We start from the raw sequence: 22,743 nt of genomic DNA on the forward strand, positions 1-22,743 counted from the left end.
ATGAGCCATACCACATCCTTTTTTCTTTTAATGGGAAAATCCTAATTTATAGTGTGCTTCCATTTTAAAAATAAATGCAAGCTGTTTCACAGTCAGGCCAAGCTCCATGTCACGGTTAAGTCATTGGGTATGAAGTTACCAGTCGGTGCCTATGGAAGTGCACAAATGGCTGGGAGAATGCAGTAGAAAAAAAAGCAAAACTGAGCTTTATGGCTGGCTTTGCTTCGAAACCTGTGTGGCAAGAACACTCAGAGGAATACATCATGTGGCTTGCATCCCTTTGAAGTGGCTGGGTTCAGCGCTGATGGGACGGCTTCCCTAATCTCCACTCTTAGAGAAAGGACCAGGAAATGTGCCTGTGATGTGGGACTCTTACACTTCAAGCCTTGATCAGGTCGATGGCTTTTTTTTTTTTTTTAGTAGTTAATCAACAAAGCTAGTTGAAAGCAGGGAAATGCTCTGCCCCCTTTTTATGGGCAAATGAAGTGGTACGGTAACAGCTGTGTTTGGGTACGGCTGCCGATCAGCTGCGCTGGGACGATCAGAGAGCTGGGAAGTTTACAGACCGCCTGCTCTTCCTGTGGCATTATATCTATGCAGAGGGGTTTGGCAATAGCAGGCTTTTGTCTTGCAGCAGTCTGCCCTCGAAACAGGCGTCCTGAGTGTGCTGGTGCATGCTGTCCTGCAGCAGACTCCAGCATGTGTCCCCAGGGTGCACTTGTTAGGAGGGCCTGATCCCATCCTTTGGAAAGCAACTGACTTGAACACTGCAAATTTTATTTCTTTCTTCTGAGGCAAGTGTGGCCCAGATGAGGCTTTGATCTCGGAAGCTCAGATGAGTCTGACCTGGTCTGTGCAAGGATCCCAGAAGCCAGATGGCTGTGGTTTTTAAGACAGATGTCTGCTGCTGTATGTGAATGACTTTCTGGATCCAGGGCTCAGTTCTGTGTTTTAAGAGTGACTTGTTCTGTGTAAACTGAGCTTTGCTCGGGAATTGTTATATGGCTGAACTAAACCTGCTTTTGAAAATAAATAAATAAATAACAGTAAGTTTTGAGATGATTGAGTTTTGCAGTGCCAACAGCTCCTGGTGCGTTGCTCTCTAGAACTGTAAAATATTATCTGTCCTTTGGTAAATGAGCCCTTTAAAGAAAGTGGAGAATGACACATACCAAACAGCAAAGTCACTACAAATGGTGATGCTGAAGCATAGCATGAGGATACTGAAGGAGGATAAACACTATTCAGCAAGCAAGTGATGGCTTTGGCTCAGCACCACTGCATGGGGCTGGTCAGTCAGTTGCACGCAGTCACATTTTCAGAAGTTATTACCCAAAGAGCTGTGAGTTGTGATAACTCATTAGCCTTGAGCTTCTGGTCTGTTTACACCTTATGAATCAATGTGTTAGTGACATGTCTCAACATGGGAGAGGAGTGAGAGGCAGATGGGAAGAAGCAGTTATTTCTAGATGAAGAATGTAATTTTGAGATTTTGGCCTTTGCCATTAACTTACTCTGTTGCCTTTCCCAGATGCTTTTCTTGTGCTAGATCCTAATTATCCAACTTCTAAACCAGGGACGTAATCGTGGCCTTTGAAAGCATTTTGTGCCATACATAGCAAAAAGTGGGGTAGCAATTGTGCACAACAGTGCTAATGCTTTGTTGCTTTTTGTTTTTCCTGCATAGGAACCCTCCCGAGGGATCGAATTTTTAAGAACCTCACTCGGAAGCGCCAGCGGGCAATGCGAAGACGAGTGCATCAGGTGAATGGGCACAAATTCATGGCTACCTACCTGCGACAGCCAACGTACTGCTCACACTGCAGGGAGTTCATCTGGTAAGAATTGCTCAAAAGCAGTGGTGCGGACCTTCCTGCCCTTTATGTTTGGGGACTGACATGCCATCTGTGATGCTGAATCGGTTACCCAGCACTTTACCAAGGGCTACTAAAGTGACTCCCCATGCCCACCAGGACTACCAGGGTACATTTACACTGCAAATTGGAATCTGCTGCAGAGAGGCCAGAGCTGATGTGTAGGTTGGATGCTGGAAGCCAACTGGGAGAGTGTGGGGATAGGACAATGTTCCTCGCTTGTAAGTGCAAATGTTATTTCAGGAAAAAGAAGTAAAGAAAGACCACAAATGTTAGTTTGAGTGGAGTTTTGAGATTACAATGAGAAAAACAGTTGCTTGAAAAACTAGAGAAAATGTCTGAGAACCAAAAAGCCATCAGAGGAGGTGTAAGGTGTGGGATGATATGTGTGGGGGCATAGGCAGAGCAGGGAGAAAAACTTATATATGTCTCAAAAGAGCATGGAGTAGGAGAGATAATAACAGGGTGTGGGCTGTTGGGATCAGTCTAATAAGTGTGGTGTGTGTTGTAATAAAACGAAATATTTCAGAAACTAGAGTGAGGGGGAATTTGAAGAATAACACGTACATTGACAGCCTTGCACTGTAAGCTCTGGCCCTGGCAGTACTTTGCTACACTTACACCCCCCCAGTACTGAATTGCACCCTTATTGCTGGGCAGTTTTTCCCCAGGGATCTGGTCATTTGGGATCCTCTTGCCTTTTGGCTCTCTTTTCTGTAAATGGTCTGCAAGAAGGCTGCTTTACTGCTACTGAATTCTGTTCATGTTTTGCTTTGCACAGGGGCGTGTTTGGGAAGCAGGGATACCAGTGTCAAGGTAAGGTGCTCTGCTCGGGCTCTGTGTTTGTTGGGTGTGCTTCCTCAGGAGCACTTCCCTGTGCTGCTGGGATGTCCTGTGGTTACGAGCTTCTCTGAAGTCACTGCTTATCTTCCTCCTCAGCCAGCCAAAACCGTGCACTAGAGCAGCTGTCAGTCTGGTGGCTTGAATGCGTGTAGGAACAATCACCCATGCTCATGCAAACACCTAGGGGTCCAGTTGCTGTGTTTCACCCACAGTTTTCCTCCTGTACAGATCCACCAAGTTACTGTGTGTGTGCAACACCTGGCTAGGCTTTAGAAACCCAACGTCCCTTCAACACAGTGTCCAGCTGATACTAAAATACAAAGCACCTTGCTGGAATGGTCACCCTCTTCCTTTCTCTCCCTGTGTAGATAAACAAAGTGAAATTAAGGATGTGACTTCAAAGGGCAGTCTCAGGGCCTGGTGCAGCACTTGTGTCTGAATGCACGTTTTGGCTGAATGGCTGTACAGATGTATGTGGTCCTTGTTTGCACTTAATTATTTTAGCTCCTTTCCCTTTTTTTCTATGGTAAGGTAGCAGAACTACTTGCTTCACAAGTGCATGGTCACCCAGGCCTTCTAACACAGCCTTCTTGTGCAATATAATAGGGCACTGGAGTGTTGATATGCAAGGAAGCTGCATGTAAACCAAATGGGTATCTTGCATAAAATCTCTGGGTGAAATTGAATGTTACTGGTAGACCCTTGTGAATGTAAGCTTAAGTCAGCTACAGATGGAATAGTGCGGGACCCTGCAACACATCTGCAACTTACTTTTTCCATTACAAAAATCTCCTTGCCCAGTCAGTAGCTGTGGCCATTAGTGTTGGCTCCAGTGCACGCAGGGTTATGGAGTGGAGGAATCCAAGTTCATTCCAGCCAAGCCAGCTTCAGAGCTGCAGAGAGCCCTGCTGTGCTTTAGGGCTAATTAGTCCTCTTGATTAGGACTAGCTGATTAGCCTAGACACAGCACCGTTCTGCTGCAGTTACCCAGCTTCCCAGATGCAGGCATTGCACTGACCCTAACAAACTAACCTGGACAGCACTCAGTTGGGTATCCAACAGGAGAGACACTTTGCCACTGAGATGTAGGGATGGCTTTTGGTACCTCGGACCTGTGTTCTCTAATGTTGTTTGTGTATGTGTGTGAAATATCCCAGGAAAAGTACAACAGCATTTTTAGGGAGCTCATTTTACACTCGTGTTTCTCTTTGCATCTCCCGTATTTTATGGCAGCTGTTTTCTAGTCAGTATGAATGATCCAGTGCAAAATTTCTTTTGCAGTGGGTTGTAGATGAATCTCCAGATCTGTTAGGAGATTTTGGAAATTCTGAGCCACCCTGATTATTTTTCGCATTTTTACTGTGTCCTGATAATATAAGTGAGCCGTAAAGAAACCAGCTGATGGGGTGATGTGTTCTGAGTCTTTCAAAAGCTCTTTTCAGCATGCCTCTTTTATTTCCTAGTATGCACCTGTGTTGTACACAAGCGCTGCCATCATCTAATTGTTACAGCTTGCACGTGCCAAAACAATACTAACAAGAACGATCTCAAGGTAAAGTCATGTTTGTTGTTTTGGGTCATCGTAATTTGTGAATCTTCAGGATTGTCCGGGCATTTCCCTATCATAGAACCTATTCTGTGCTACCTTCATTCATGGATTTAAAAATGAGGAAGAATGATAGGGACATTCATCCCTATCATTATGATATTACATAGGCTGTGTAATATCATCTAGCTGTTCTTCTGTTAATTCCACTAACTGGTTGGACCACCACATAGTTTAGGAAGGGTCTTCATCTGAAAAGATCAAGAAATAGCAAACCAAACTGTTTTCCTTGGTAATTTTCCTTCATGATTAACCACGTCATCATCAAAATTTGGTGCCCAACTCTTAATGTGGATTCCTCTGGCATTAAAATCCAACCACTGCTCTTTGTTTTGCCTTTTTTATTTTTCTTTTTTGGTAATTTTAAGTGCCCATTTAGTCACTGCACCACACCTTTACTCTATGAAATTATATATGTTGTAATAAAGAAACCCTTGCATAACTTGTGTTTCTGAAGGCTTTCTTCTGTGCTAGTTTTGGCTGTATTTGACAGGAATAACATCCCCACCTAAAACAGCACTGTGCGTTGCATCTCATTTCTATAACTGGAAATTGTTTAATAACTCTTTGAGGAAATCCAATTGAAATGTTCTTAATTGGAAGGTAGATCTATTGTATCCCATGCAGAAACCTTTCTAGTGCATGCAAGCAATTGCCTTTCCTCATTATTTCTTGACTCAGATCTGCTGAGCTAGACTTCTTAAAATGACCCCTTGCCAAACCAGATAAAAATAAATTAAAATGTTTAAGGCTAAAGTGCAAGTCTAATACTGAGTCGTCATCCCTGTACCTCATCCCCCCTTTTAGCATCGTGAATGGTATATAACATATTTAAACTGCTTTAAAAGAAGACAGAGGTGAGGAGGCACCACTCGCTTTAAACTCATCGTTTCAGTAGCCCCTCTGGCTTCTCCTAAGTGATGGCTTCCCCTAGTCACTCTTCCAGCAGCTGCTTGTTGAGACACAAATTAGAAAGTAATGAAGAGGTTAAATGGGAATGGGTTCCTTCAGCTGATGTAACCTTTTCTATGGTGTCTTTGAGATCTGAAAGATTCACAGTTGGAAAAGAACAAAGTCAAAAAGGGGATGACAGCAAGCTACGAAGCTAAATGTGGGCCTGAAATGAAAGAGGAGGGTGAGAAAAGAAATGAGAACTTTAGGAGGAGCTGGGAAAACTATTCAATATTGAATTTAATGAAGTCAGCCGTTTGACATAAAGTTACATGTTCGCACATAGTATGCAAGTTAGTCATTTGAGAACTATTTAGTTACAAATTGCTGTAGCTAGCAATTTATATTTGGCACCTTAGTATAATAGGTTTGTGATGAGGTAATCCATGCTTTCTAATTCTAAGTTTGTTTTAAGAATTTAAAATTGCCTGGGCAGCCTTCTTTAAAATCTGCTTTGTCAGATATTCCAGCCTGCCTGGCAAGTAAACCAGAGTAGATTCTCTGCAAACGAGATTTCAATCAGGGTTCTTACAATAAATCTCAGTGAAGTGATGGATTGGGATGTTTTCTGAGTAATTATTTTCACGGTTCTGCAGTTAAATGTCAATATGTAAATGAACTTTGGTTTATGTGTATATTTGAATGTTTATATCTCTGCTTTTCTTTTGGTCCCTCAGGTGACTGAACAGAGGTTTGGAATCAACATTCCTCATAAGTTCAGTGTCCACAACTACAAAGTCCCAACTTTCTGTGACCACTGCGGTTCCTTGCTCTGGGGAATTATGCGACAGGGCCTACAGTGTAAAAGTGAGCAGCTTCTTACTGTAGTCTTTTCACAACATGATATATATTTTTAGACTCTCAATGCACTGTGTGAGCTTGATTTGTGCAACCAAGAGAAGGACAAGCAATAAATATTCATCTTTGCAAGAGTTACAAAAATGCACATCTACTTTTTAATATCAGGTTTCCAGAAGGACTCAAATTTTTACTCAGCACAGCTCTGTTTAGCTTGCACTGTTGAAAATATTCTTGGGTGTTGCTGCTTCCTGCATCATTTTTTCTCTTTACCTTAGCTGTCCTAATTAGATAAGGCAGCAAAAGGCATCCAAAGAAAAGAAGGTCATTGCCACAGGTTGACTAAACTGTCATACTGTTACTTGATGACAAAACATATCCACGTTTTTGTTTCAGTGATCTAGACTGTAAAGTCCTATAGGTAACAAACAATCTCCGTTTGCCTTCATCTCCCACAAGAGGTCGTATGTGCGTCCATGAGTGAAAGCAAGAAAGATTTTACTTCCCATTAATCAACATATCTCTAAAATTAGATATCTGCAAATGCAGGGAAAGTTTGTAGCTAATTCTGTGGCATTATAAATCCTAATTTTAATTGAAGGCATGGCTGCAATGTTATTTATATACCTCACAAACATACTTGAGCTTATGAATAGCTACAGGTAATATAGCACCCTACTTGGATTGTTTGAGGTATGCTCACCTGATTTTCAGGATTTTATTCGCTTATATGAGTGTTAATCTTCTTTCTGCTGAGATCAGTGGCAAAAATACACTCTTTGTTCAGATCCAGGGTAGAGTCTGGTCAGTATATTTCCTGAAGCTGAGCAGTCCTTTGCTAAGTTATTTCTCAGCAATAAATCCCTCCAAGTTATTCTAATTGTTCCTCTGCTTTTACTTTTCACCCCTGCCATCGCCCCTGTCAGTCTGTAAAATGAACGTCCACATCCGATGCCAAGCTAATGTTGCACCAAACTGTGGGGTGAACTCAGCAGAGCTCGCTAAAACCTTGGCATGCATGGGCCTGCAACCTGGGAGCATTTCCCCAAATTCGGTGAGTCTTTTTCTTTTTTCCTCCTCTATTTGTAAATGTTTACATCTGAGTCCAATTTGTATGCATACAGGAGAAATCAGAGACTTCAGTTATAACAAGTGGCATTGGCCAGTGGGCCGCATGTGTAGGCTGTTGCTCTGTGAAACTTGTGGCAAAGATTTCACCTGGAAAATGGATGTTTTCTATCCAGATTTAACCTGGTGGAGGCATCAGTCTATAAATGTTACTTTGTTTATGTTTTGTAGTGGTGTGACTCCATTGCTGCTTGCATCTGTTTGGCCTAAATGAGAGTATCAGACCCCAAACTAATAATTGTCAATGCAATTCATGCCATACCTTTCTTCAGCCTTTCCACAAATACAAATGCACTGCCTCTGTATGTGGCTGGTGATAGAGCAAAAGACGAGCTAAGCAAGAGGCCCAAGTTCTCTTCCTAGCTTTGTCACCGGTTTTGAGTCATTTTGGGCAATCCGTTTCATGATTTACCGCTCTTTCCCCAGCTAAAATCTGAGGTCACTGTCAACATAGCATCATCTCTGGTCTTTGTGGTCCAAGCCAGGGTCCTAGTGAGATTACTGCTAGAGCTGGGACATATGTGTTACAATTTTTGTCTGTCAATATTTAAGGCACCCTAAAATTCAGCTGTTGTGTACCTGAATGTATTTGGAGAATTTAAAGCACAGTATAAGAGCTTGAGTGATAATGTCCATACACAATACCAGAAGTCAGAGCTGTAATTTGATAATAAACTGGTTTTCATGAAGCGTTTTTTTATTTTTGCCAGCAGTTTTGAAAAGTCAGTTTGAAACCCCAATAACCCATAGTAAAATGCTAGACATTTTTATTTGACCTACATATATGTATTCAAAACCAAAAGATAATCGCCAGCTGTAGTTAATCTTGTTAGTCAGCCGTGCTGATCAACCACATCAAGCTTTCTCAGCCTAGCATGCTCATTAAGCTGTGCTGTCCTTTTTGATTTCAGTTGGCTCATAAAAAATGAGACTTCCTTATTTTCCTGCTTCATGCTGTAGCAGTTCAGGGTTCAGTAATTCTTGGAGTTACATGGAAACACAAGCCACACACCCCCAACTTAGTTTTGTAAAAATCATCACTTGTTCACATTCATGGTTTGCATAATATATATGTCAAAAGAAAATGAGACCAGGAAAAAAAATCATGGTGCTTGGTGTTTAGCGATCTCCTCTTCTTACTTGTGAGCTAAAGGCTCCAGTTACTGTTCAGAAGCTTAAATCTGGGAGTTTTCTTGGGTGTTACCCTGAATGGTTTTGGTTCTTTCTGCATGGCTGAGGTTACCATTTCTGTGGCAGCAAGGGAAGGCTTCCTGTGCAGGGAAGAATTTTGCTTTACATCAGAGCAGTCACAAGGTGGAGCTCAAGAAGTCCCTGTGACTTTGTTCGCACCAATAAATTAAACAAAAGTACTTCTAGTTTGTGTGCCCACTCGTACGTGAAAAGCAGTGAACAGAGGGCACTGGAGATTGACTTGGTCTTCACATACTGCAAAACCAGAAGCTCTAGAAATGCTTGCTAATACTGATACAATTCCTGAAAATGCAGACATACATTGCTCGTGTGGGCAAGAAAAGCATTCGTTTGAATTTGTGGCAGTAGAGGAAGCCAGGAGCATGGCTGTGGGAAAGAAAACTATTTTGAGGTTTGAGTCCCACTATGGGCTTTTCTTAAGAGTCCTCACATCAGGTAGAAACATAAGAGAATCAGAGAAAATCTGTTTGGATTCCGGATTTCACCAGCACCTCTCATACTGCAGAAATGATGCTCTTCACTCTGATGTTAGAAGGAAGACGTTTATTTACACACTTGTCTTATTTTTTCTGGGAGTGAGGGCAGAGAGAGGCAGGCTTGCCTTGGGATTTACAACTTAAAATGCCCGGGTCAGGAACCAGCTCTGACATCTCAGCACACCTCTGCACAGTGACAAGGTTGGCTGGTACAGATAGCAGCTGTGTGGGGTGGCAGTACCCATGCACTTTCTGTTCCAGTGGCCACGCAGTGCATCTGAACAGCTTCTAAAAGCCCACGTTGGGTAGGCTGCCTACCTGTGATCACCTCTGAGGCAAAGTACGATTTCTGTGCAGAATGATATGTATTTACTTTTCTCCACAGAAACTGGCTTCAAGATCTACTTTGAGACATCAGGGAAAAGGCAGCTTGAAGGATGGCAACAATGTTAGTGAAAATTCAGCGAGCAAACTCGGGATCAAAGACTTAACCTTCCTCCGTGTACTGGGAAAAGGCAGTTTTGGAAAGGTGAGTGTTATTTGTAGCTCTTTGGGGAAATACTGTGTTCCGTATTTGAGAAGCTCCAAGGTATGTGGAGTTATTTCATCATGAGACATGCAGATTGTCCAGTGGACTCTGCTTTTGGTGCCCTGTGCGATGAGGCTGGTTTGAAAGAGAAGGGAGAAAAGGGAAGAGAAAGAAAACTGACAGCAAAGTGAAGAGTGGGATATCACAAAAAAGAAGAAAGTTAGCAACCAGAAGAACAGCTGCATGCCAGGGCTCATACCAGAAACTGCACGTGTGTGCATTAGCACTTGTTTGGGCAGCATTTCTTGGAGCATGTGAAAACTTTTCCTTTCAAGGAAACAGAGCAGAGGTTTCAAATGTAACAAGACTGGGGTTTCATTTCTCTGCTTTGCCACAAAGCCAGCGTAAAATGGCGCACAGGAAATTGATAACTGAGGAGGGAAATGGGACAGATGGTGATGCTCAGAGGGTCTGTCCTGGCACAGGATTTTGGCTGACGGTGGATGATCTTTGGGCACCTAGCCCCACAGCAGGCTTTGGGGTGTGTGGGCAGAAGCCTGCTGCAGGCACTAGCACGTGCCGTTGACTGTACGCTGATGCCCATACTACCAGTCTGATTCACTTGCTTCCACAAGCCTGCTCATGAGATAACTGACCTTTCTAGTGTGAGAAGCTGCGAGAATCTCAGCATTGCTCATAAAGGCTGAGGGCTCAGCCCTTGCAATTCACCCTTCCCTTTGGTTTAGGTGATGCTTGCCAAGATGAAAGAGAGTGGGCAGCTGTATGCAGTGAAGGTGCTGAAGAAGGACGTCATTCTCCAAGATGACGATGTAGAATGCACCATGACTGAGAAACGCATCCTTTCCTTAGCAAGGAACCACCCATTCCTCACCAAGCTCTACTGTTGCTTCCAGACTCCTGTAAGTATAACCCAGGTAGTGGACAGCCTTCCTCCTGATACTGGCTGGCATGTTCAGGATAGAGGCACTCTCCTGTGTGTTTGTTCCCCTGCTTGTTCCAAACATCCACCTTAAACTCAGGAGAAAGCTCTCTGCTCAAGGGTGAACAGAGCACTGTGGGCCTTTAACATCTGATACCGAGGCATTTGTCAAACGAAATGCTGGCTTGTAAGCTCCCTGACAAGATGGAAGTATCGGGGAAGCCTTGTTTTATATATCTTAGATATTTTTCGTAGAAACATATTTATGCCACTGAGCGTTTCCAAATGCATGTGTGTAAATGCCTACAGGCCCGAAGTGTCCTCCAGTTGCTGTGGGATCTCAGACCCTACTGCCGTGCTTCCTGAACTGTAATAGTACTGCATTTGTCCTGTCTGCTCAGAACTGAATGAAATATCCTTCTGGGGTTACTGGTAGGGATTTTACTGGCATGGGTAGACACTGGCTCAGGCCCGTATACACGGCTGGTATTCCTTCTCGTGTAGATAAGACAAGTGACAGCACTGCTGTCACCTGTGATTTGTATACCTCAGTGGAAGACTGCACGTGCTGCCTGTTCAGCTGAGAGCCTCCTCCTGCGTGTGCATATGGGTGGGAGCTTGTTGCTGACGTGGGTGGTGGCAGGAGTGGCTGGGATGGAGGCAGTGGCCACAGCAGTATCCTGGCAAGGTAAGTTTGGGAGTCCCTGAGCTAAGCTGTTATTAGGACCAAAGCATTTTTGCAGTGTAGCTCTTCCAGACTGGCTGGGCTCCTTTCCAGTTGCTTTTTGTCCATTGCTAAATGCTGATAGAGTTTCTTTTCCCTCTTAGAAGAGACAGGAGAAATTTCACCTATTATTTGTGGCTTCAATCTTTCATAAACCCAAAATTTCTCAAAAGAAAAAAGAAGGGGGAGGTGGGGAGAAAGGCCAAAAAAAAAAAAAAAAAAAAAAAAAGGCATTCAAATGTGTCCTGCCACCTACCTGTTTCTCTTCTCATTGGGGTGATGCAACAGCCAGTTATGGGATTCGAGAATTGAGCTCGTTTAGGGTGGAGCCCTTGGGGTAAACTCATATAATAGAAATGAGGTGGTGTGTTTCTTCTTTTTTTTTTAAATATATATACAGTTTACATGGTTTCACAGAGCAGCCACGCTATATAGCAGAAACAAAGCTCGCTGTTGTCACCAGTAACCAAGGAAACTCTTTTTTGTTCCATAATATGAAGAAGCGGGGCCCGATTTTAGTGGTCTTACTGAAGTTCTCATGTAAGATATCAGAAACGCCCAGTACTGATGAGTGCTGTTTGAGGTCAGATCTAGGACAGCAGCCTTTTCTGCAGCTCGTTGCTATGCTCTTTGCTATGGCTTTCTTTACAGGATTGCAACTTAGATGTGAAAATAGCAAATGCAGTCCTGGTCTGTGTAGGGGATTTTCAGTGAACTTGGGGAAGAGTTAAGGTCACCGTGCTATTAGCGTCTGTCACGTTAAAAAAATGAATGCAATCTGCTGTGAGTGCAGAGGAGGTCTGCTGGGCTGTGAGGTAATTGAGGAGTCTTTTGCAAAGGGAAGAAAGGGAAGAACTCAGCCTGTTTAGACTAGCAAATGGAAAGCAAAAAGAGGATCTGATTGATGTCTGCAGATGTCACAGAGAAGGGAAACAAAGCTGTCAAGATGCTGGCTAAGATTAAATGAGTCTAGACTGGCCATGGATACAGTTAGACTGGAAATGAAAAGGAGGTTGCTAAACAGTAGAACAGCCTGGAACAGGAATTTCTGGACCAACTTTTAATCAGAGGAGCGGAGGGAAGAACCCCTCAGCCCTCACTGCCCCGAACCTGGTCAGTCTCTGAAAGGATGCCAAGGGAGTGGTGCTTGCCATAGCAGACCCCTGCTAGTTCCAGTCTTTCTCAGGTTCCTTTTTTACTTGAATCCTCCATTATTTCATTATCTGGATTGATAACTTCCCTCCAGTAATAAACAAAAACAAAAAGAGACGCATTTACAAAAAAAAAAAAAAAAAAAGAATTTCAGACTTATGTGGTTTACCATGTCTTTTTGTCCACCTTCTGCACTCAGTGACACCCACCTCAATCCAGAATAACCAGATTTAAATTGCTTATAAAAGCATAATTAAAACCCTTTGCCATAATGGAGAAATGATTGCAGCAAATACGTTGCACAGGAGGGCTTAAATGGTGCTGATACAATATTTAAGGTTTATGCTTGTTCTTTACATGGCATTGAGTTATCCCCTTCATTAACACTAACTTGACAGAAAAGAATATATATATATATATATATATAGACACACACATACATATATATAAACTAAGAGGAATCACTTACTTAAAATGTCAGCCTGAAACCATGTTTAAAGATACCAAAGCACCTTCGTTTGGTTCAAGCTGGGGGGAGGTTTACTCAGAACAATATCTGGTTTCACTTGCAATTACGTGGAAATTACATCACACGTACACTTACAGCCCAAACTCTGGAAAAGTGGTATTAAAGGTTCGTGTTTTTAAAAAAACAAGCATGGCTTCAGTCTGCAATGAGTGGAGATCCTGGGTAAATAATGACTTAGTGGGCCTGTCTTTAGGAGTTTTTAGAGAAATAGCCATTTTGAGGCTTCTTACTGTTTTTCAAAAGAAAATAAGAGTCTGATGCTGTGGATGCATCGATACAGGCTGGAACTAAGTGACTGGGTAGCATCGCTTCTGGAAGGTACCTGGGGCTCATGGTAGGTGCCAAGTTCAGTATGAACCAGCAGACTCATTATGAATAAGTTAAAATATATCCCAGGCTGATTTAGGAGGTCAGAGAAGTTGTTATCCCCTCTGCTTGGCGCTGGAGAGGCCGCAGCTAGAATACACGTGTTCAGTTACGGGCCCTCCAGTTCAAGAGGAAGTTACATGAGCTGGGAAGAAGGAGCTCAGAAGAGTCTGAAATGCTGCGTGCTATCAGGACAGGTCCTGAAGGTTTGGATGGAGCTGGAGCTATTTGAATTCAGACTCTTGTATAATATTCTAACCAAACCAGCAAACTCTTCTGACTTAGAGCCTAGGGCTGACTTACACAGCCCAGGGCACGTCTGTGCTGCACAGCGCGATGCTGTGTAGCGCGGGTAAGCTAGCTTTAGCTGAGCAGGCACAAGTGCCAGAAACAGCAGTGCATTGTCTGAGTTAATCTATATTGTTGCTACTTTTGCTTGCCTGTTTAGAGTTAGCTGATTTTTTTTTTCTGTGCTCACATCAGTTGTTTATTGTTTTCAGAAAGGTTTCTTGTTCTTTGGTGCTGCCTCTGTGCCTCATCTCTCTTTACTGTGGTCCTCTGAAGACCCAGCTGCAGCGTAAGTGATGCACGCTAGCCCTTGCTGCTCTAATAGCCCATGGTGGGCTGAGGCTGCCCGACCTCCAGCCAGCCTTCTTGCTCTTTTTGCAGAGAAATATTGCAGCCACTAGGTGGTAGGAGCTGCAAGGGTTGTCTCTGCCCGGTAGGTCACAGTTTGCAGAGCCCAGAGAGGAAACCCTGGCTGTGCAGCAGGCTGGCAGAGGCTGGCCATGGCCCTGTGCATGCTCGGCCCTGGGCAGGGCCCTCACTCTGCAGCGAGGGAGGCAGTTTTGGACCTGCACCTCCAGATTCCTTTCCTCTGAAGGGATGGAGTTGTGCTGGTCCCTCACAGGGAGTGGGTTTGGCCTGTTCCAGCAGCACCTGTGTGAGGTCTCCCTTGCTCACCACAAACTGAGATAAATCTCTGTTACTTTATATTTTTTTAATCGAATGTCGTGGTTCGAGTACTTTCAACCTTGCCTAAGCCGTTTGCTTCTGCTTTTTCTAGGGCCTTACAACCATCCTTTAGTGTCAGAGAGGATTATGCTCCCGCTGCACTAATCTGTGAGTTGCTGACAGGTGCTGGGGCTGACCTGTGGATAAGGTTGGATTCTGCGTTAGGGGTCACAAGCACCCAAAAATGCTCCGTTCCGTTTACCTGCCATTGGTGTCATCCAACACCTCAACAATACAGGCCTAGAACAGGTGAAAGAGGCTATCCGTATAAATGGTGAAGTTAGTAATTTAATCCTGGGGAATGCAGATCCTGGAATGTTTTAATTAAGATGAGTTTGCAACAAGTCGATCCTGTCATCTTTGGGGTTTAGGCACCATCCTTCCTGCACAGGTGGCTTGCTTTTAAATCCTTTTGTCTCACCTCTTTTGCATGAGAATGAAAGGGCTGGGGGAGATCAGCTTCCCATGCAAACAGGGTCAAATAGCAGTGGATAGAGGTTTCTGCCTTTTATGTTTATTGCCCTTATCCCTTTTCTCATGACCACAGGGTGCTTTCAGGGGACCATCCCCCAGGCGATGCTGTTTCCAGCACTGTCCCTGTTAGTCGGATCGTTATATGGATTTGCTTTCTGTGTGGCTCTGCTGACAGTTGCTGAGGCACAGAGCCCGCGTGTGCTGTTTCGAAAATAGTGAGACACGAGAACTTGGCGGAGGGACGTGACTTTCTGTAACAAGCGTCCTTCAGAGCTAATAGCTAGCAGGGTGCTGTTGAAGCCAGGAGGGATTCCAGGGCAGCTAATCATTGAACTGGTACCATTTTATTTTATGAGGGCATGCAGCTTTCTGCCCCCTTTACAAGCTGTGGGCTGATGTCATGCTTGAGACAGAAGGGGAAGGTTTCTCTTCATCACCTCTGGCTCCCGGAGCGCTGAAACAGTTCTTCCAGGGTCAGCATGGGCATTGTGCTACAGGTGTTTAGGGAGATGAGCCTGCATTTCACCTTCTGTAAGTGTTCAAGATAACCTGGAACCTTTGATAGGGGCATAATTTTCGTGTGAGAGCCTACCAGTCACTAGCAAAAGTGGTGGGACTGAGCAAGGGCGGCTGGCTGACTGCTTCCCCGTCCGCTGGGCCACAGGAGAGGACTGGCTGTGCTCGCATGTCCAGGGGAATCCCTTGGTCCTGATCCTGCAGGGGTCTCCAGGACCAGCCTGGTTCTCCATCAGCTGCTCCACGCTGTCACAAAGTGAGCAGAGCACAGGGCAGCCCCGGGGCAGAGCTCAGCGTGGTGGAGGTAAGGGACTCCAGAAAGTGAGCAGCAGCCTTCCTGGGTCTGGTGGGGTGAAAAAGCATCCTGACAGAGGCCTCGGAGCGTGCTAGTGGGAGACAGGGAAATGGTGAGGCCTCTTTGATGTGCTGTTTGAAGGGCGCTGAGAGGGAGCCCGTTGGGAGCAGAGAGGAGAGCTTTGATCATCTCCCAGGCTCTAACCCCCAGCCTTCCCCCTGTGGCGTGTCGGGGAGGTACGACTTGCTGTGTGCGTACACCTGACAGCCAAGTGCGTCTCTGTGGTGCTTCCCTGCAAGCTTGCTGGGCCTTTTTCCCCTTTTCTTAAGCATCGAGACTGGTGCTAGCCCCAGGCTGCCGTGCTGGAAGACCAGCGTGTGCTTCAGTTTCATTGCTGGCAGCCCAAATCGAACGAAGATGGTGACAGGAATGTCATGTTTATAGGCCTGGCATTTTCCAAGAGGTCTGAAATGCTTTTTGGTCATAAACACTGGCAAGAAAGGGAGGCAGGCACCCTGCTGGGGGCTTGCTGCAGGGTCCTTTTGAAGTCAGGGTTGGTGGAGCTTGTGCTGTGCTTTACGTGGGTCCCTGGGGAGGCGAGCTAGGTTTTTCTGGGGGTGGACTGTCCAACACAGATGGATACAGGGGAATTTCATCTCTCCACCCCTGTGCTCCTGCTGGGCACCTCAAGCACCGCTGTGTGCCTCGGGTACCCACGCACTGTGTTTTGTGACCACCGGCTGGACAGTCAGTGTTGGTATTTATTGCTCCTACATAACACGGAATAAAGGCACACCGGTCAAAACCGTGCTTTCTTGTGGTTGTGTAGTCACCGGGTACGCCAAAAACCCATGACATCTTTGCTGGCACAGCGGTTTAACTTGTAGGTAAAACAGATGTGGGAGGCTCTCCGAGTTTGGAAGGCTCGGCTTATCTCTGACGCACACCATCACACCTCTGGTGGGCTCGTCGCTGCAGGAACGTACGGGGCAGGGTGGCTGTGTTTTTTTTTTGTAGGCAGAGTGGTTTTGGCTTCAGAAGGTGGAAAAAGATCAGGCTGACGTTTCTGATTTTATCTGTGAACTTCGCTGGGTGTCCACACTTACGCTGCACACCGAGGTGATAGGAGCTGAAGTGAAAATATGACCTGAAGTGTTAGCTACCATCATCTTAGCACTGTTGTAGCCACTCAGTGTAACTTTCGTGCCCTAGTTGCTGAGGGACTCGGGCTACTTGTGTTTTTATGAAGCTAAGAAAATGTCTGTCTCCATCTGCAGTGCCTTGTGAGAGAGGCTGTACCTGTTAGGCAAAGCTATCGAGCTTAGTGCAAGGGTAACAAAAGGACGTTGTGTTGCACATCGTTAGCCACAGTAGATGGAAGTAATATTTTTCTTTGGCCTTAAAATCTACGAAGTTGTGGCATTAAAAGGGTTGAAATGAAACCAACTCTCAAACAGGGTGACCAACCAAGTGCCAGTTAGTAGTGAGGAAGGGAGGGGAGCTATCAAAAGGCAGAGACGAGCTAACTAGCTGAGGCTCAACCCAGCAGTGCTTTAGGTTTAAATCTCTTTGAACCTGAGCTGCTTTCCAGGCAGCGTTTCAGGTGAGAGGGTGGATCCGCAAAGCCTTTGTTTTGCAGCTCAGATTTTCCTGAAGACCTTTAGCTGAGCTTTCAGAGGTCTCTAGCTTTCCCCAAGTGCAGTCGGAGGCCAGGAGGTGTTGCAAGTAGTGGATATTTTTGAAAAACAGGCCAGAGCTGTCTCGGGTTGATCGGTCCAAAGCGGGAACAGCAATTCCAGTAGCTTGTTCTGAACTGGGAGATGTGAAAACAGCATGATCTTTGCAGAGCTGCCCTCTTCTGAGACACCGGGATGTTAGCGGCTAGCTGAGGGGTGCAGATGTCCTATAAATCTTTGATTAATGAGTGATGCGTACAGCTTGATATATTCTAGTTCCTTATTCCGGAATTTATTCCTAAGTTCAGCCAGCCCTTTGGGTTGTGATCTTTCAGGTGGGAAGGAGTGTTTATGTAATTTTCTATGACGTTTAATAAGGTCCGGAGGGGAAGATTTTTTCTTCTTTCATTCTGTTTTGTGTTTTACTTTTAGGAGATTTTGTTTCGGTGGCCAGGATAGCACTTTGTTTTTCCTTTTTGAATTGCGATTATGTAGGTTTTTGGTTATTATTTTTTTTGTACATAATTGAGCCGGTTGATCTAGTGCCTGCGATTTTGGGCTCTTTGTTTTGTTTCTAGTGAAAGAGATACAAATGAAGAAAAGTGATTAAAAATTGTCCATTTGCATTTATGTTGAGTGAAGGTTTCTGGCCATAAAATGAGCCAATCCCACTGTGATTTAGACCATCGTGAGGGGAGGGGATGGGGAGGGAAGCTACGCGTGCGGTTCACTTGCAGATCTCAAAGGCTGTGTTGTCGCAGAGAGATGATCGCATTTGACCTTGTGTTACAAAAACTCTTCAGCCTGCGAGTTTGAAATTTCAGCCCAGCAGTGAAGAAGACACAGGCTGAAGTCTGAAGGATGTAGCTGGATTCAGGACTTTTTTTCGGAGCAGATGGGACCCCACGGCTGCTGTCGGCTTGGCCTGGGTTGTGGCTGTCGTGCAGCTCTTCTGGAATTAGCTCAGCATTAATGCTGTGCTGTGCACGCATGCACACGCAGGGCAGCCTTTACCCCGAGGGACCCCAGAGAGTTTATTTATGCAAATGGCAAGAGCCAATTTGTTACTCTCCGGGCGATGTTTATGTGCCTGGCTGCCGCTGCGTAGGGAAGGCAGCGTTGTGCCCACTGTCAGCGGCGTCGCGGAGCGCAGCGGTGAGCGATAACCGCTCTGTTCCCGCAGTTGTGACGATGACGGCAGCAGTTCCTTGCTGAAAGAGCCCGAAATGGGGGATGCGACCCGTGCTTCTCAGAAGTGCCTTCGCTACCTCCAGCGCAGCTGAGCCGCGAGGAAGCGCAGCGTGCAGCTTACCCCACCTCTCAGTCCAAATTTTCACTGCACCTCCTTCTGGCTAAAAAAAATAAAAATGAAAACAAGTGGAAGAAAGCAGCCTTCTCTTTCTCAGCCCTTCAGATGTGGCACGGCACACCACGATCTCTCCCATCTTGATAGCCCCGGGGCTGTACGGTGGCATCCACTACACGCTCTCTTGCCGTGGTCTGATTTCTCCTGGCCATAAGTGGTTGTTGGGGCTGGCACGTGCTTCGGAAGCCACTGAAGCAGAGGGAGAAAATGGCCAAGAGAGCACTAGCGGTCAGCCAGCAGGCTGCTGTAATGTCTGATGCCTTCCACTGCCTTGTCCGTTTGGGGGTCTGGGGCCGTGGTGGCAGAGCGGTGGCAGGTGCCGGTGGCAGTCGTCGCTGTGACTGTGTTTAAGAAGCGTAGCTAACGCCTACAGATAATTCCAGCTGAGCGAGCACGACATGGAGCTGTTTCTTCTCTTCTGCTTCACGTAGCTACTCTGATTTGAAACCAAAGGACCGAATCTTTGCCTGGCATCGGCGTCTTGCTCCATCACAGCCGGGCGCTGCTTCGACACCACACGGCCGTTTAGGGCTGAGCTCGTTTGGTCTGCTTCAGCTCCCGTGTGAAGGTTGCTCCAGCAACTCCTTTGTGGTGAGCCCCTTCTGAAGGTGCCTGTGATCCTCTCCGGGTTGGAAACGCTTCCAAGGGTAACTCGCCCATCCGAGCAGCCTGTCCTGCTGCAAACCACATAGCTGGGAGCGGCGGGCAGCCCGCGGGGACGCCGCGCTGCCTCGGCCGAAGGGCTGGGCGCGGAGGGAAGGCGCAGAGCGGCGTCCGAGCGTGGTTGTTGGTTGTGTTACTCCTGTGAGAGTAAATATTGGGAAACAAACCTGCTTATTATTCCTCCTCCGGGTCCAGCGCCTTGACCCAGATACGGATGGTCACTGGCGCTGCTGGCGGAGCTGGACGTGTGGCTTGCTGAAGCCTGGTCCTGAGACAGCGCCGCTTATTTGCACGCTCCCAGCGAGACCGAGGGCAGATGGCTTTGTGTGGGGGTTGCGGACCACAAAGGGAGAAAGAGAACATCGGGAGCGCTGAGGGAGCCTGCCAGCTCTTGTAATTATCTTAATTTATTTGCTTACAAGCTCCCTAAGCCCTGCTACTCATTTTTGGAAGCAATAAACTTTTGCTGTGTAGCAGTGACACAGCTGTTTCTGTATGGAGATAATTCTGAAAGCCTGCTTTCCACTCTGCACAGCTTAAACTGCCAAAACAGTGAAAAATGACTTTTCTTGGGGAAACCCTTTGGCTTCATTGAACTCAGATCAAGCCCAAAGCTGATTTTCTAAGGAGTTGTGTGCATGAATTACTTCCAAAAGGATGAAGTGCAAACGTAGCAGAATTCCAGAGCCAGAAAAATTTTTTTGAAAAACTGGACCATTTCTCTAAACCACATTGGACCAGGTCTCATCTCAAGATGCTGCCTTCTGTAGCAGTGGCCAGCTACAGACGAGGCTTCTGTAAAATTCCTCCACCAAAGCCTCTCTTGAGAGAATTCCTCTCTGGCCTCCACGCTGTCCGTGGCACAGCAGCTTTGTTATTTTCTTATGTGCCTGCACGTAGGAAATACATCTCTTCCCCTCCTTCTCTCTCCACGCTGCTTGAATTGGGGTGATGGTGCTGCCCTGCCACATTTACTCGGTGTGAAAGGAGGTGAGGCTCTCACCCTGGTTGTTTTCAGAGGTCCTTGGTGTGACACCAGTCTCATGTGGCTTACACATGGGCATCGGCTGTGACTCTTAGCTGGAAGTGGGTAGAAACTAGCCTTTGCACTGGCCTTTTTGGGTATGGGGAGGGAAGGGATGCTCTTTTAATAAAACCTGTACTCCGCCCCTGCTGGGGTGCTGAGGAGGCAAGGTATAAGGATTCAAGACAGCTTCCTAGGGAAGCTGGTGGGGACAAAGGGCTAAACCGGTGTTTGAACTGGAGCTTGGTGAGTGCTTGTGTTTGATAGGTATGGTAACCAGTATCGGGATGGGTCTTAGGACGTCGTGTGTTCTTCTAGTGGCCCCTGCCCTGCTAGGAGGCAAACAAACAGACATGGCAAACTCACATTTAAGCAAACAAATAAATCAACTAACAAACAAACAAACAAACAAGACAAAGAACCAGTTGTCTCTCGCTGCAATTGTCAGGGCTAATCTCGAGATGTAGGCCAGCCTTGAAATGGGCCCACCTGGTGCCATGGACGTTGTGTTTCCTCCAAGCGTTTCTTTTATTTACAGCAACAATTGTTCTGTGGCTTTATTCGCCTCGATCCCAGTACAGAAATGGTGCAATGTGATTTCCTCGTGCGGCCGCCGCTGCTGTAGAGGCTTTAGCGTCACCATTTCCTGTTGACTCAAATGCTCTTTCTTACTTTGCTAACGTCAAGATGAGATAGTAAATCAGGGAAAACTTCTGAGCAATGCAAAACAGAAAACAGTTGTGAGGATTGCAGCACTGAGCCCTGGCAAAGACACTCCAGCTTTCTCCTCCTCCTAATTCCCACTGAGAAGTCCCCAAAAAGGGGGCTCACGACTCCACCTGGCAATTGAGGGTGTACCCGAGGGAGGAGCTGTAGTGTACCAGCGCGAATCAGAGCTAACCTGAGCCTCCTCTCACTCGTGTTCGTAGCACCTGGCCTCAGGAAAGGCAGGGAGGGTCAAACCCTCAAGTACCCGGACTATCTGCTATTTTAAGGTTTCCCTTTCCTGGCCCCTTTTTGAGCTATTTATCCGCTCTTATTCTGCGTGCTGCAAATTGCCTTCCCCCCCCCCCCCATAAAATACCACTGTTTATTTTACTTATCAACAATTCCTGGAAGAGTGTTTGGTCTGTGCAGTTTGGCAAGCTTATGACCTTTTAAGAGTGAAAATGTCAGACCTTGCTTGGTTCCTAGATCCTGGTCCCCAAAGGATGCTCATTAGTGCTGAGCTTTCCAATACTTGTTGCCAGGTATGTAGGAGGCCAATGCACAAATGCTGTGCTATGGACAAGTTGTAACACCCATCCTGCTCTTCTCTTCAGCAAGTACAAGGGGTTTCTGAGTGTTAGAAAACCGCGTAGACGATTAGCTGGACTTTAAAAAAGTAAAAATAAAAATTTGGGTAATGAAAAGTCCTGCTAGGCCTAAATGGGAGAGCTCCAGTAATTAAATAATCCATATTTACATTTGACTTGTGCAATGAGACCATGGGCGGAGGAGAAGTACCTATCGCACTTGTGAGTACCGTGTAACACAGACAAAGGTACTCAGGTTTGCAGTTAGTCTGAAGCCAGAGCTCTTTGTACCAAAAAGCTGTTAATTCCAACGTCAGTCGTATATAAATTTCATGATAGACTGTTTCTGTGCTCACCTGGAGGTCTGAGGAAGAAGCACCTTCCTTTAAGCATTGCAGTACATAGAAGTATGTCCGGAAGTCTGAGATAGGCCCTGGAGTTTTGCCAGCACCAGAGCAGCAGGACTTGTATGTTTTGAGAGATGAAGGGTTAACTTTGTTTCCCTGAAGCTTACCTTTAAGGAGAGAGTAGAAAATATATGTTCCTAACTGTATGCGTGTTTATACAAGAATATATCTTACTTACATAAATACACGCGCACATACCTTGTCAGGGTGCTGGTAAGTTAAATTGCTTCCTGTAGAAGACCTGGCAAGAGGGATTTTTTTTCAATTTCTTTTTTTTTTTTTTTTTAAAGTGTGGGCTTGAAAAGATGCCTGAGCAAGCTGAGCTAGGTAAGCATGTGGCGTGTGGAGTGATCAGTGTGGAAGGAGGCGGGAAGGAATAACAAGGAGATGTAAAAGCTGGCCCAGCTGGCAAGGCAGAGGCGATAGCTGCGCTGCAGCTGGAGGAGGGCTTGCAGAACAGGCAGGCACAGCAGAGCCAGATTCAGCTGAACCAACTGCAGCGGAGATGTGGCAGTACAAATCTGATGCGGGCCGAACACCCAAGGTTGCCGGTGCCTCTGCACGGTTTGTGCTGCTCTCGCTAGACGGCTGCCACAGACGAGCCAGCCCGGGTGTTGCGGCTGCCCTAAGATAGGGGCAGGGTGAAACAATGAAGCACTGTTGTCTGCAGGGACTGGAAGCGGCACGTAGCGCATGGCCTTGGTGCCGCACGCAGCTGCATTGTTCGCCTGCTGGGAACCACCTACCTGAGCTCTTCTGCTTCTGGAAGGAGCCCAAAGAGCTGTTCATCTGAGCCCAGGACGGTGACGAGAAACGAGCTGTCCTCTTCTGGCACGAGCAGTTTGCTCTCCTGCCTGTGTACGGAGAGGATCGAAAGCATTCCTG

At 46.0% G+C, this 22,743-nt stretch overlaps 1 protein-coding gene across 3 annotated transcripts in view; it reads left to right on the top strand.

Annotated features, from left to right (window-relative positions):
- Positions 1-22,743, top strand: part of PRKCH (protein kinase C eta) — a 116,560-nt gene that overhangs the window by 46,757 nt on the left and 47,060 nt on the right. For all 3 annotated transcript variants that reach the window (XR_005820784.1, XM_040560568.1, XM_040560569.1), the window contains exons 3-9: positions 1,688-1,838; positions 2,656-2,690; positions 4,181-4,269; positions 5,952-6,081; positions 6,999-7,126; positions 9,274-9,417; positions 10,164-10,337. Coding sequence is in view for 2 of the 3 variants with exons in the window: in XM_040560568.1 (XP_040416502.1) it covers positions 1,688-1,838; positions 2,656-2,690; positions 4,181-4,269; positions 5,952-6,081; positions 6,999-7,126; positions 9,274-9,417; positions 10,164-10,337 (851 nt within the window). In the remaining variant the exon portion in view is untranslated. The remainder of the gene's footprint in view (positions 1-1,687; positions 1,839-2,655; positions 2,691-4,180; positions 4,270-5,951; positions 6,082-6,998; positions 7,127-9,273; positions 9,418-10,163; positions 10,338-22,743) is intronic.

This window comes from Cygnus olor, chromosome 5 (genome assembly GCF_009769625.2).
Source record: "Cygnus olor isolate bCygOlo1 chromosome 5, bCygOlo1.pri.v2, whole genome shotgun sequence".
In the NCBI taxonomy this organism is placed as follows: domain Eukaryota; kingdom Metazoa; phylum Chordata; class Aves; order Anseriformes; family Anatidae; genus Cygnus; species Cygnus olor.